The sequence below is a fragment of the Ochlerotatus camptorhynchus genome, unplaced genomic scaffold (assembly GCF_037179485.1).
Source record: "Ochlerotatus camptorhynchus isolate MF236.1 unplaced genomic scaffold, CSIRO-AGI_Acam_v1.1 ptg000498l, whole genome shotgun sequence".
In the NCBI taxonomy this organism is placed as follows: Eukaryota; Metazoa; Arthropoda; class Insecta; order Diptera; family Culicidae; genus Ochlerotatus; species Ochlerotatus camptorhynchus.
The window spans coordinates 931,323-945,652 of record NW_027040983.1 but is presented as its reverse complement, the minus strand read 5'-3'; the positions used below and the strand labels follow the sequence as shown (position 1 = coordinate 945,652).

General features: G+C 44.6%; 1 protein-coding gene across 1 annotated transcript in view; it reads right to left on the bottom strand.

Annotated features, from left to right (window-relative positions):
• Nucleotides 1-751: 751 nt before the first annotated feature.
• Nucleotides 752-14,330, bottom strand: part of CCHa2 (CCHamide-2) — a 60,871-nt gene continuing 47,292 nt past the window's right edge. Inside the window, exons 3-4 of the mRNA XM_065235589.1 lie at nt 1,667-1,998; nt 752-1,607 (exon numbers count right to left, since the gene is read on the bottom strand). Of these exons, the coding sequence (XP_065091661.1) occupies nt 1,485-1,607; nt 1,667-1,998 (455 nt within the window). The 3' untranslated portion in view covers nt 752-1,484. The remainder of the gene's footprint in view (nt 1,608-1,666; nt 1,999-14,330) is intronic.

Sequence of the window (14,330 nt, the reverse complement as noted above, 5' to 3'; positions counted from 1 at the left end):
TTGAACCCGGGACATGTTGCCTACTGTCAAGTGCTGCTGTTGGTGCCTTGTCACAGAGCTCCTCAAATCGCTCGTAGGCTCCCGGGTTGACAACTAACAGTGTAGGCAATAAATCAGTGGTATTCATAAGCCATCAATCATGGCAGAGCGTTCAGCAACTTTTAACGTTCTTATAATGTGACTATATAAAGAAATAGCGCCATAAAACACCGGCTTTTAGTTCAAAACCACTTCTTTCGCAGTCATATTTTTTTCATTGTGTCATTGTTTCTTGCCCCTCAACTGTGATCAGTACCCAACTATTTCTAAACATCAGCGATGAAGCTCGTTCTTACCATCATACCGTTTCTTACCGTTTTAAGCGTGTTCGTTACGTGCGAGTCCAATAGCTGTACTTATCACTTTTATACTAAATCAACAAAAAATTTAACCCATCAACCACTCCTTCCAGGGATCTGCGGCCCCAACGAACACTTTCTGGTGTGTACCAAAAAGTACGAGCCATTGTGCCAACCAGGTCCCGCCGACGGGCCATTCCGTTGTCCGATCGTTTGCAAAACAGGATGTTTTTGCAAAGATGGGTTCTGGCGAAACCAGTTTGACGGGAAGTGCGTCCTGCCGTCTCAGTGCCCCAGTGGAAAAGAGATTCAATAGATCAACTGGGGAGGTAGCGGTATGGGGGACGTTTCGAATCAGCAGTGAAAATTACATTGACAAAAAATTATTTTGGTAATAGTTAAATAAAACTGTTCCAGCCTCACGAGTTTCATTCAACTATTATCTCCACATTTTTTATTTGTATGTTCATGTTTTTGACTGTGTGTGCTTATTTTTCTTATCTCGTTTTCGGGTGCACTTTTTCTTAGTGTAACACCTTTTTAGTTATGTTTTCTCTCCTAAGTTTAAATTTCAACAACAACTTTTGCATATTGACATAGTTTTCCTTCATTTCTCCTGGGAGATTGAATGAAAGGATTCACTTTCTATACAATTACCTCTTACCGTTTCATCATTTCTTTATTTTATTTTTTTCTGATTGCACTCGAAACTGCTCTATCCTTCAGGATTTTTTGGTTTCTTTTCTCTAAAGTATATGTTTATACAATACATTGCACGGAAACAGTGCGAGAGAAAGAGATGTTTCGTGCATTCATACTCAGATTCATAATTTCTCTGTCGTGTTTTTTCCATCGTCACTTTTCGTAACATGGGGGGAGCATAAAACATTGGGATTTACGGGAAAAGACGCGCTACAAACGAACGAATTTAAAACAAACCGAATGAAAAAAATCGCTGCTCTTGATTCATTATTTATGTTTCGATGAATGAACCACCGCACAACTCACACGCTGCCGTAAAAACCACCATTCATCGATACAGTTGCTGCCTGTATTCAGTGTCAGTCAGTCTCTTCGTATCATAGCGGGAAATAGAGAGAGTGAGAGAGGGGGGGTGGGAGGGGAGGAGGGGGTAGTTTGCAGAATTTACTTTTGCTCGTTGTCCATTAGTTGCTGTTCCTGCTGCAGTTGGCCCGCTTCGCTGGGCTGGAAGTTCAAATCCGACGATGACGGTTGACGTTGAAGCGGACCTGCTTGGCTCTCTTCCAGCTATTAGGGAAAATTACAAAATTAGCACTGCTTTACTTTTCGCGAATCAACGCACTCACCAACTGTCGCAGGATGGCATTGACTGCATATCGTACACCTCGTTCGAACTTGTCCTGTCGTTCAGATCGGCTCGGAGCCGGGTAGGCTAGGGGTTCACCATTGTCCGTGGCCAGCTCGTTGGCAGTCAGTCTCAGTTCCGGTGCGCCGACGTCGTAGGGTTTGCTTCGGTTGATCAGGGCAAGCTTGGCATATGGGAGAGGTGGTATCCGATCGAGCTGACCGCTACTGAAGCCCCCCGAGCCACTGCTGCCGAGAAGAAGATTTTCCGGCAGCGATGAAGACCGTTTGCCGTGGCCCCCGTAGCAGGCATGACCGAATGCGGCACAACCTCCTGTTGGGGGAGGGAAAAGGAAATAACATAGAGGTAGGTGAGTAATTCTGAACTGGTTATGATTATTGCAAACAAAAGCACATTCACGTTCAAATATATGGGTAGGACAAATTATGGGGTGATGAAACATTTTGCAGTCTGCTACATAGCAAAACAATAATTTTGATATCACATGAAAGTGGATGCACTTCAATCGTGTGTTATACCTAATGCATGGTCGGTCCAAGGGGACCACACTCTGTAACCCTCGTCTAGGGTGACAATTGATAACCCACCCTTTTAACGTGTTTACCATGAGCGTGTGCCTTGTCTGTTATGATTTGTTTTTGTTTTGGTCGCACGCTCGGCAACATACTCACCACTGCTTTATTTGTAAATATTTTAATTTGTTATTTTCATCGTAGATTTTATTCGTGTAGGCATGTTTTTAGGATTAGAATATAGTGTAAAAATTATCGTTCAAAATTGTCTCGCGTGTAGAATAAAGCTAGGTCCCGTTTCTCCTCCCGCTGCAAAATAAAGCGAAAAACATAACCAGCACAACATTCGAGCGCGGTTGCAGGAGAACGATGGCGGTTGTTGTATTGTCGGTGATTGTCAAGTAGTACAGCGAAGAGAAAGTTACGAGCCACGGTAGGAAATCGACGCGTTTTTTGCCCCGTCCGTTTGAAGTGAAAACGAGAAGTTGGAGTGCCGTTTTCGTGGCGTGTGTCCGCTGGAGGGATAATTCCCAGCCCCGTCGCGTGGAAGTGACGTCTCCCCTAAAAGTGCCGTGGTTCGTGAGCTGAAGTGAAGGGTGTCGGATCGCCGCCAAGGGAAGCTAAATTTCGAGGATTTTTCCGCTTCCCGGCTAAACCCCAAGGATCCCCGAACACCCACCGTCCTCACTGCGGTGGCTCAGCCAGTAGAGCCAGTCTCGCCACCGCAGTTAAGAGCCAAGGAGGGACGAAGCAGGTCGAACCGAAGGAGCGTTCGCCTGGGTAGTGCACTGCGGTGACTACCGGGACCATCTACGGCGAGTAGTTGGTCCGGTGATTCGTCACCATCGTCGCCGAGGGGGTTCCGATAAAGGAGCCTTGCTCATCCCCCCCGCTAAACGCCAAGGACCGCTGCTACGCAGCTAAAGTGAAGGAGAAAACGCTCGGCACAGACCGTGTCTGGAGCCAACGTAAAGCAGTACGATCTGCAACCGCCACCGCTATCGTCGAAGGGCCCCACCGAGTGACACCGAGGATAACGAGGAGAAAAGGGAAAGGTTAGAGGATAATAGACGTCTTAAATTGTACTTTTCTTTCTCTTTTCTTAACAATCAATCCAAATCCGAACGTCTTTGGGGGAAGTACTCTGCTCGTAGCCGCCCCGCCGGGGTAAATCGGGCCAGCTATAGGCTGGCAAGTAAGCACCAACTTACAATTGGCGCCCAACGTTAACATACACAAGGAAAAAATATTCTTAAGGAATATTTTTTCTTCCGAGCGTGGGGTACTTCCACCAAAGTTTGGATTTTGGGTGGAATAAACAGTGGTGAGGCTTTTTCCACAATAGGCGCGGTTCGTTTAATATTATTTGTTGTGTTTGTCTTATTCCTAATCGGTGAATCGCTTCATTTCATCGTCTGCAGAACGAGTTGTCGTCATCTCGGAGCACTTTGTTCTCAGAGCGGGGCTTTCAAATCCTCTGAGCCGATTTGGGTTGACATTCGCAACATTTGGTGACCTAAAATCATAGGGAATCGTCAGTAAATGAAAAAGGGTCCTTACCGTATTCATACTCCACTCCACAGTTGGCAGGTTTTAATTTATCTCCGTATTTTGAATCTGTGATCCATTCATTTTTGAACATGGCACGCAGACCGTTGACGTTGACGGAGTTCAATGAGGCGTATCTGCATCTACGCGTTGATCATTTGCATCCCGACGAGGTTGACTTTGAATTAAACTCCCGTGGTGTTGTCATCCTTCCTGAGTCGGATAAATCGGGATCACAAAGACGTCGTCGATTGAGGGGATTGCTGAACAGCGAGATAGTGCTAGCTACGAATGCTGTTCGGTCGTTCAAAGGGGATGCTCAAGTCGAATTCGGAACGTGTCGTGGGAAGTTTGAGTCCATGAGGGAAGATTTACAGTATAGGTGTCCAAATAAGGAGATATTTCGGAGCAGGTTACTTCATTTGGGAGTCCGGCTCCAACTCTTGGAAAAATATGTTGTAGGGGAGGAGTTTTCGGTCACTAGGAAATGTTTACAGGAAGTGATCGCTTTATGGGACTATCACTTCGGGGACAGTCCTGCCCCTACTCCGCCGACCAACGAGGAAGAAGAGGACGAAGTTGGCGATGATGATTTGGTGGATCAAAATCCTGATCCGGAAATCACACCACAGAATCAAGATGGACAACAAGTTGTTGAAAATCCAAGTGACAAAACCGTAGGAGAAGAACTTTTGAATGTCTTACGTGATATAAGGGCGGAGATTAGAAGCGTACAGGACCAAATCTCGCTGAATGAGTCTCGTAGTGATATACGAGTAAGCTCTCTCCAACGTGCGGTCAAGAGCCTGAGCAGCGAGATAACTGTTATTACGAAGATTGCTGCTGATCTAAAGAAAACGAATCAGGAAGTTGAAGAGCTTCGTGATACGGTTTCGGGATTGCAGTGTATCATAAACCAAATTCTTCCACACGTTGTTGTTCAAGATCCGCCGCCCAGAAGGGATGATCTTGGATTGGATGAAATTCCAGAACATCCGGAACTGCATGATGTCCGGCAACCAACGGTAGAATCAGACAATCTAGTTGATTTGTTAAGGCAATATTCGATGCCTACAAATAAAGCAAACATTCAGAACATAGGGGATTCTGGTTTGTGGAACAGTTCAAAAAAATTCATCCAACCTGGTTATCATTCTCAGAATCGCTTCAAACAACCTACACTCCCTAACTACACTTACCCAAATCAAGGGAGAAGTGTAGGATCGGTTGAACCACCCGCGTACTATCGTCGACCACAACGGGTGGCCGACTGGAAGATTCATAAATACGCTGGGAATGATGAAGGGACTGGACTGAACGAGTTTTTGGAAACTGTTCACCACTATGCGGAATCAGAGCAGATTTCGGAAGAGGAACTTTTTAATTCAGCGATGCACTTGTTCATCGGGAATACTCTGGCGTGGTATAAGGCTATGCGGTCGCAAAAGCGACTCTTCAATTGGAATCATCTTGTATGCGAGTTAAAGGCGAATTTCTTTCACCCGGAACTCGACGCCACGCTGAAGATGAAAGCGTCTCAGCGTCGCCAACAACGGAACGAATCCTTCCAGCAGTTTTACCTGGAAATGGAGTCAATTTTCCGAGCCATGACTACGCCACTATCCCCAAGCGAGAAGCTCGAGCTTCTCAAGCGTAATCTTAGGCCTGATTATAAACAGGTTCTTATTACCAAACCGGTGAACACGCTTGCTGAATTACTTTGCCTCGGTAAATCAATCGATGCTTCTAGAACTCCCATTTACTACAAGGTATTCGGCAGTTCCAAAGAAGTCGCTGCAATCTCCGAAAAACCTGTATTAGCTGATTTTAGAGAGAATCAGAAACAGCAGGGTGGAAACGGGGATTCATCAAAATCAAGAAGTAGGATTTTTTGGAATAGAAATGGTCGACCACCTTCCCCAGAAATTCGAAATTCGTCGCCCAACCGACCAAGAGACGTGGATGGCCAGACGGATAAAAATCTCCACGGGAAAACCAATCAACATTTTAAATCCACACAGCCACAGAAAACCATTATCTGTTTAGACTTCTTGGTGAACCAACATCGTCCACCAAACCTCGGTGTCTGCTATAATTGCGGGACCAAAGGACACGAGCATGAAGCGTGTTCTAAACCAAAACGGGTATTCTGTGCGGTGTGTGGGTTTAAAGGATTCGAGTATTCCCATTGCCCTTATTGTTTAAAACATGGGATAAGGTCCAACTAATTCAATGGACAAGAACCCCTTATGTTCAAATTTTTAAAAATTTAGTTCGCCCCGGAGCTCAACATCTCTGTTTTCGCTTCTTTCTCAAAGCAATATTCCCTGTTCGAACTCCGGGATGTTTTCTCCAGCCAATATAGCATAACAGTGGACTCCACTGCATCGTCAATAATTTGTTGGGGTCGACCTAAAAGGCAAAAACATGAATTAGTCACATTTGCTCCTTTCAATTTTACTCCAATGTACTTACCAGAAGTGCTTTGCTACAGCCTTTCTACGACCTGCTGCTTCCTTGCGTTTGTTGTTTTCTTCCTCAGGTTGTTCACTTGGGAGCTTCCGAAGGACAACATTCGGCTGGGAAGTAGTATGGTAATCAGCGAACGAGCGGTAAATTCTTCTTCCCTTCGCTGATAGGCCCGATTCCTCGGATGCTGCCTCTGATCGCAGCAATTAGCACCAATCTCCTTATTTGGGAGGGTCACCACCAGTATCCTCCACTGTCGAGGAAACATCCATGGGAGATTCCCACGGTAGCTGCCTTAATTCGCAGCAAACACCAAAATACTGCCCCGTGAAACGCAGGTTTACTAACAGGCCGATTGAAGGCCAAATAAAATTAAATTAACACTCCTCCCATCAGCGGGAGGTAATCAAACACTCCTGTGGGGTAGTCCGTGTGACTATAAATTCACCAAAAGACCCCTCTTCCACGGGGATAATCAAAAAAAAAACACTTCCTTCCAGCGGGGAGGACTCAAACACACGACCGATGGTGCTTTTCATCCGGAGAAAAGCACCCTAAACCGACGAAAACGGGTAAAATCACGGTTCGCGACGATCGCGACGTCGCAGCCGGAATGTTTTTGTTTACTTTCCGTTTTCGTCATCTCCTTTCCTCTCACGACGAGTGACGTCATCAAGGGAATTTTTCATTTTCTCTTCCTTGTGACACTTCACCGAGAGGGCGAAGTTAGCCCTTTGTTTTGTATCCACTCAGGGGTTACTTTAAGCGCGTAACGCCTCAGTGATAAAACACTGGGCGAAATCGTAACCATCATTCCTTACACAGGGATGACAACACCCTTTTAATGTGTACAATTTTAATTTGTTTTCATTGTTTATTTTATGTGTTGGAATCAGGGCCATTCATCTGATTCTGTAAGGAATCAGATTGAAATAGACTGATATTCGCGTTTGAGGTCTTGCTCAAGTGATTCATTGGTGATTCACTTGATGCGTAAAAGACCAGCCCTTGCGTCCAGTTTGTCCAGTTGTTTTGGTATTTTAAATAGTAGGTGTGCATGAAAATAGTATGAATTTGGCCGCGAATGAGATTGTGTGAATGAATGTGTGAATGATAGTAAATATTTATGTGGGGGTTTAGTTCAGAGTGCTTGTGAGATCTGGTGGTGAACGCGTAGGCCAAATAAATGTTGAAGGATGAGTGGTACACTTTGGATGAAAGTGGAATGAATTAAAACCCCAACTGCTGTAGTGAGTATGAATACCGTCAGGACACGAAAACTGGACAGTAAAAAAAATAAGAAGACAAAACAAAAAAAAAACATGACAACCGTTCCACTGCAGGTCACTTGTGACTTGCAGGGTTCTAGGAAGCCGAATGCTTCCGAATGTTAATTTGAATTGGCTCAAGGGAATTGAAAATTTCAGTTCACCCACTGTGACCCGAATGCGAGAATGGTGAGCTGGCGTATCTCGATGGCGAGACCCAGCTCTTGTCTGTAGACCGATTTGAAGTCGAAGCACCGATTTAGAGTACCGGTCGGTAAAAGTCCCTGATTGTGACATTTTTAAATAATTGTGGAAAAAGTTGTTAGGATTAGGCAGATTTTTTATTTTCATATATTTATTTTTTTATTTTCATTTTAATTCGTTTATTTATTATTGTTTCGGTGTTAGGTGTTAGGGTTAGTAAAAAAAATTGTTGCCATTTTTTTTTCTCCTCGGTGTGGGCGAGATTGTAACCCTCGTCTAGGGTGACAATTGATAACCCACCCTTTTAACGTGTTTGCCATGAGCGTGTGCCTTGTCTGTTATGATTTGTTTTTGTTTTGGTCGCACGCTCGGCAACATACTCACCACTGCTTTATTTGTAAATATTTTAATTTGTTATTTTCATCGTAGATTTTATTCGTGTAGGCATGTTTTTAGGATTAGAATATAGTGTAAAAATTATCGTTCAAAATTGTCTCGCGTGTAGAATAAAGCTAGGTCCCGTTTCTCCTCCCGCTGCAAAATGAAGCGAAAAACATAACCAGCACAACATTCGAGCGCGGTTGCAGGAGAACGATGGCGGTTGTTGTATTGTCGGTGATTGTCAAGTAGTACAGCGAAGAGAAAGTTACGAGCCACGGTAGGAAATCGACGCGTTTTTTGCCCCGTCCGTTTGAAGTGAAAACGAGAAGTTGGAGTGCCGTTTTCGTGGCGTGTGTCCGCTGGAGGGATAATTCCCAGCCCCGTCGCGTGGAAGTGACGTCGTTTCCCCTAAAAGTGCCGTGGTTCGTGAGCTGAAGTGAAGGGTGTCGGATCGCCGCCAAGGGAAGCTAAATTTCGAGGATTTTTCCGCTTCCCGGCTAAACCCCAAGGATCCCCGAACACCCACCGTCCTCACTGCGGTGGCTCAGCCAGTAGAGCCAGTCTCGCCACCGCAGTTAAGAGCCAAGGAGGGACGAAGCAGGTCGAACCGAAGGAGCGTTCGCCTGGGTAGTGCACTGCGGTGACTACCGGGACCATCTACGGCGAGTAGTTGGTCCGGTGATTCGTCACCATCGTCGCCGAGGGGGTTCCGATAAAGGAGCCTTGCTCATCCCCCCCGCTAAACGCCAAGGACCGCTGCTACGCAGCTAAAGTGAAGGAGAAAACGCTCGGCACAGACCGTGTCTGGAGCCAACGTAAAGCAGTACGATCTGCAACCGCCGCCGCTATCGTCGAAGGGCCCCACCGAGTGACACCGAGGATAACGAGGAGAAAAGGGAAAGGTTAGAGGATAATAGACGTCTTAAATTGTACTTTTCTTTCTCTTTTCTTAACAATCCATCCAAATCCGAACGTCTTTGGGGGAAGTACTCTGCTCGTAGCCGCCCCGCCGGGGTAAATCGGGCCAGCTATAGGCTGGCAAGTAAGCCGCAACTTACAACTCGACACACTTATTTTTTGCCTACTTTTGTTCTCAGTGTGCCGCAGCTGTGCGGTCAGTGCCGAGAGTGCCAATCATCAGACTAATGCCGCGGATACACTTGGATGACAAACTGTGAGCATGAGCAGGTGCCAGTGGCACCTCAGCTGGACAAACTGACCCGACCGGAGGATCTCCTCAAGAAGGCGATCGAGTCCCTGCGACCGCTGTTTGACAAAAACTACAAGAGACAGCCCTATTGGGTTGTACGCAATGGGTTGTAGGACTACGTGGTCTTATATAATAAATGTTATTTGTTAACTGCAGCAGGAGCTTGTGTTTTGTGTAGGAATAGAAATTTGAGCGGGGTTCCCTCTATTTATTTATCTCTTTAGTATGACTATGATTGCCCTGAAAATAACCATTTGATATGAATTTTAGCTGGGACATTTTCAGAAATTTAACTCTTTTGTAAAATGCGACAGGTTGGAAGGCCGCAGAATATCAGTGTACACCCAACTAAATCTCCTTCCCTTCTTAGGTTTTCCCGTTAAACACCTTTCTCTCAACAAATTGGTAAATCTTAGCCTTTAGCAGAAAGACGTTTAACAAAATGTTACGCAATTGCATCTTCCCTATTCGCACACGCCCGAAGAACGGAGGCGAATGCAACTTCGAATTGTTCCGTCTACTAACGACTCTCTGATGACTGTGTTGGGGAAGCAGCATTGCTACATCGACATGTTTCGTCTAGAAACGATTCTCTGATGACTGTGTTGGGGAAGCAGCATATGCATTAGACTGATGCAAAATTTGACTTTTTCACTCCACAGTGCTTAAATGGTTTTAAATCAGGTCCTGATTAGCCTCCCAAAGTTACAACTCATTTGGTTAGAAACAGACTTCGCACAAGCCATTTGAAGTTTACATGTAAATTACTATGGTAAATCTCAACTTTTTGTTCATTGCCTTCTAGTCTTTTTTCATATTAAGCTGCGAAACAGTTTGATAGCCATTCTTATAGAAAATTTTCTCAGCTACAACTTTACTCTTTGTAAAACGAGACAGGAAAAAGTTATTAATTATTTAAGAGATTGGTAAACTTATGACAAGATCAAGCAGCTGCTCTCTAGGCAACACTGTATTTTGCAGTGTGACATAGTAGCCATGATTTTGTGTCCTATTCAATGCCCCAGAAACACCAATGTTGCCTGCTGAGCAGTTGATTGAGCATGATCATAAGACATCAGCGCATTGAACCATTGATAACTTTCGATTCTTTTCTTTTAATCAAAAAGTGGTCTTGCGCAAAGTTGTAGCTGGGAAAATTTCCTACAAGTACAGTTGAAAGCTTTTAAAGCAGACCGATATGGTGAATTATTAGATAGATATGAACAAAAATCTTGGTTTTACCATAGTAATTCCCATACAAACTTCAAATGGTTTGTGCCATCTCAGTTTCTCACCAAATGGGTTCAAGTTTTGAGAGGTTAGTCAGAATCCGATTTGGAATCGTTTAAGTATTGTGGAGCGAAAATTTCATATTTTGCATCACTCTAATATGCATGTACGTAATTGGTGGATTTGTCCGTTATTTCGACGCTCCACTTTTTCAATAGTTTCATGTTGAAAATCAACTGTCGGATGCTATCGATGCGTGGAAATATTTCTGATCGATTGGTGATAAAATTATTGAAATTTGTCCTGGGGCAGCTGAGTTATTCACGTTCAAAATCTTTCATAATTTCGTTACATATTCCATTGTCGGTTTTCACAAAGTGTACCCCCATATAAAAAATCACAGACGTAGTCCTACCAACAATCAATACGAAACTATCGATTTTAAATTGGCTCACTGCTTGACTAGCCTATTGGTCCCAAGCAAACGATTAGGGTATCCCATTCTAGTCGAAATTCTAGTACTACGCAATGTTTGTTTTGATTCGCTATGAAAGTTTGACAGATAAAATGAGGGATTATTAGTTTTTCCTATGTTTCGAGGGGTGAATCGATTAGCTTGGGACCGAAGAGAGTACCAGAGCTGAGCCAAAAAGTTGAGCACGTTATTTCGGGACTTTCTAGTCTTAGAGTTACCTCTATGGTCCTACCTCAAAACCCAAGGGGTGAGACAGCTTCACTCTGACTTGCTTTTTTTTTGCAATGTACCTCAAAATTTAATCGACGTTCATCGATTTTTTTTTTGTCTGTTTACTCCGTTTATCCCCTTCAAATATTAGACGTCAGTTTCGATTGTAAACAAACTAGAATTGTTCAGATCGGTTATTGAAACGATCGGAATTTCAGTACCACTTGTATCAATAGGAATTTGTCCAGAAAACGGCTCGAACGATTCTGGGAAAGCTTTCAAAGAGGGCCTCTGTCGCCAGCGTGTTGGCGTGGATTTTCATCTTTTTCTCTGAGCCGATTCGCTGCTGCTACTGCCGTTACTGTTTGGAAGTGCTTTTTGTTCGTATTCCTCCATCACGAAACGTTGGATATCAATTAACTGAAGGTAGGTGAAATAGGCTATTTGTTCTTCTAAAATAATCACGATTGCAAATCAATTACGTGGAGCCACCACCGGAGGTGCAAAGGGCCAACGTGAAAGACTTCCATCCTGGGCGGCTGCTCGCTTTTGCCTTGACCTGGGCCCAGGTCAGATTCCTATTGACTTGCTTTATTTTCTTGTTGAGGCTCCGTCGCCATGAGCCCCTGGGTCTGCCTCTGCTGCGATTTCCTGCCGGATTCCAATCCAGCGCTTGCTTGCAGATTTCGTTTCCGCCCCGTCGAAGTGTGTGGCCGACCCACCTCCACTTTCGCTCTCGAATTTCTGTTGCTATCGGCTTCTGATGACATCGACGATGGCGTTCGGCATTCGAGATCCAGTTGTGAGGCCAGCAGGCACGAATTATATACCGCAGGCATCGGTTGATGGCGTATAACAACACAGATTTTACGTTCGAGTTGAAAATTCGGATTTTGGTGCGTTGACTTATCTGGTTTGATCTCCATACGTTTCGTAAACTCGCAAAAGCAGCCCTAGCATTCTTGATACGTGCACCTATGTCGCTCTTGGTCCCGCCGTCCGACGCTATTTGGCTGCCAAGATATTGGAAACTTTCGGCCGTCTTCACTGATTGTACCGCTACCGTAAAGTTGGAAGGGTTGCCCGTGTTGACCTTCAACGGATTGTTCTTGTTGACGTTGATGGTGAGACCCGCCGCGAAGGAGCGTTCGAATAGGTCACTAAGCTTACTCTGCATATCAGAGAGCCGTTGTGCTAGTAGAGCAACATCATCAGCCAAATCGAAATCGTTTAGATGCTCCATGGTGATAGGCGGTATACGGTCAATTGCACCCACCATGATCTCGTCGATTACGATGAGGAACAGTAGCGGTGATCCTTGTCTCACACCAGCGACTACCCGGATAGATTCAGACAAGGCTCCGTTATGCAGAACTCTGCACGTGAAAGCCTTATACCAACGGGTGAAAACTAATGATTTTAAATTGGCTCACTACTTGACTAGCTTATTGGTCCCAAGTACATTTATAAGCGTACCCCATTCCATTCGAAATTCTAGTACTACATTATGTTTGTTTTAATTCGCTATGAAAGTTTGACAGATAAAATGAGGGGCATGTGGATTTTCCTATGTTTCGAGGAGTGCATCGATTAGCATGGGACCGAAGAGAGTACCAGAGCTGAGCCAAAAAGTTAAGCACGTTTCATCTGAACCTTCTAGTCTTAGAGTTACCTCTATGCTGATACTGTGCTTCGATGAGGTTGACGATTTCATCTGGGACTCCCTTGCATCTCAGGGCGCCCACAGATTCTCGTGATTGAGTGGGTTGAAAGCTTTTTCGTAGTCAATGAATTCCAAATAAAGGGACTCTTGGAATTCATTGACCTGCTCCAGGATGATGTGGAGCGTGACAATATCGTCCACACAAGATTTTCCGGCACGGAATCCTGCCTTCTGCCACTGGAGAGTCGCGTCGATCTTCTCCTGTATTCGATTCAGGATAACTTTGCACAGAACTTTGAGAACAATACACAGTAACATCAACAATCATTACGAAACTAACGATTTTAAATTGGCTCACTACTTGACTAGCCTATTGGTCCCAAGCAAATCGATTAACGTACCCCATTCTAGTATAAATTCCAGCACTACACTTTGTTTGTTTTGATTCGCTATGCAAGTTTGACAGATAAAATGAGGGGTTCGTGGATTTTCCTATGTTTGGAGGGGTACATCGATCAGCTTGGGACCGAAGATAGTACCAGAGCTGAGCCAAAAAGTTGAGCTCGTTTCTTTGGGACCTTCTGGTCTTAGAGTTAGTTAGCACCCTCATCACTATCACTCGCTGCAACCAGCCAAGAGACAAGTCCAAACACACCATCAGGGAACGGGTCTTCCCAATAGAAAATGTACATACATCTGTCCATAACATCTAGATTCATCATTCAAGATCAACGGCGCCGGTGGTGTAGTGGTAAGCGTGATTACCTCTCACCCCAGCAGGCCTGGGTTCAATCCCAGTCGGCGCCGCCGGGATGTTCTGAGGCATAACATCTCTGATCACGCCTTCCTTCGGATGGGAAGTAAAGCCGTTGGTCCCCGGTTCATGAGTTGATGGGTCGATAGGTAGGGTCCAGGTGTGGGAGCTGCCTTCCTGGCACGTCGGTAGCATTGGTGCTCAGCACGGAAAACAAGATCGACGGAAAAAACAAACCAAAGGAAAAAAAATCATTCAAGATTCCATCAGATTCGATTAGCAGGACTACTTTTGAATACTATCTAATCAACCCACAGTAGACTGATGCACAATTTGACTTTTTCGCTCCACAGTGCTTAAATGGTTTCAAATCGGGTCCTGATTAGCCTCCAAAAGTTACAACTCATTTGGTTAGAAACAGACTTCGCACAAACCATTTGAAGTTTCCATGTAAATTACTATGGGAAATCTCAACTTTTTGTTCATTGCCTTCTAATCTTTTTCCATATTGAGCTGCGAAACAGTTCGATAGCCATTCTTATAGAAAATTTTCTCAGCTACAACTTTGCTGCAGATCAAGCAGCTGCTCTGTAGGCAACACTGTATTTTGCAATGTGACATAGTAGCCATGATTTTTGTGTCCTATTCAACGCCCCAGAAACACCAATGTTGCCTGCTGATCAGTTGATTGAGCATGATCATAAGACATCAGCGCATTGA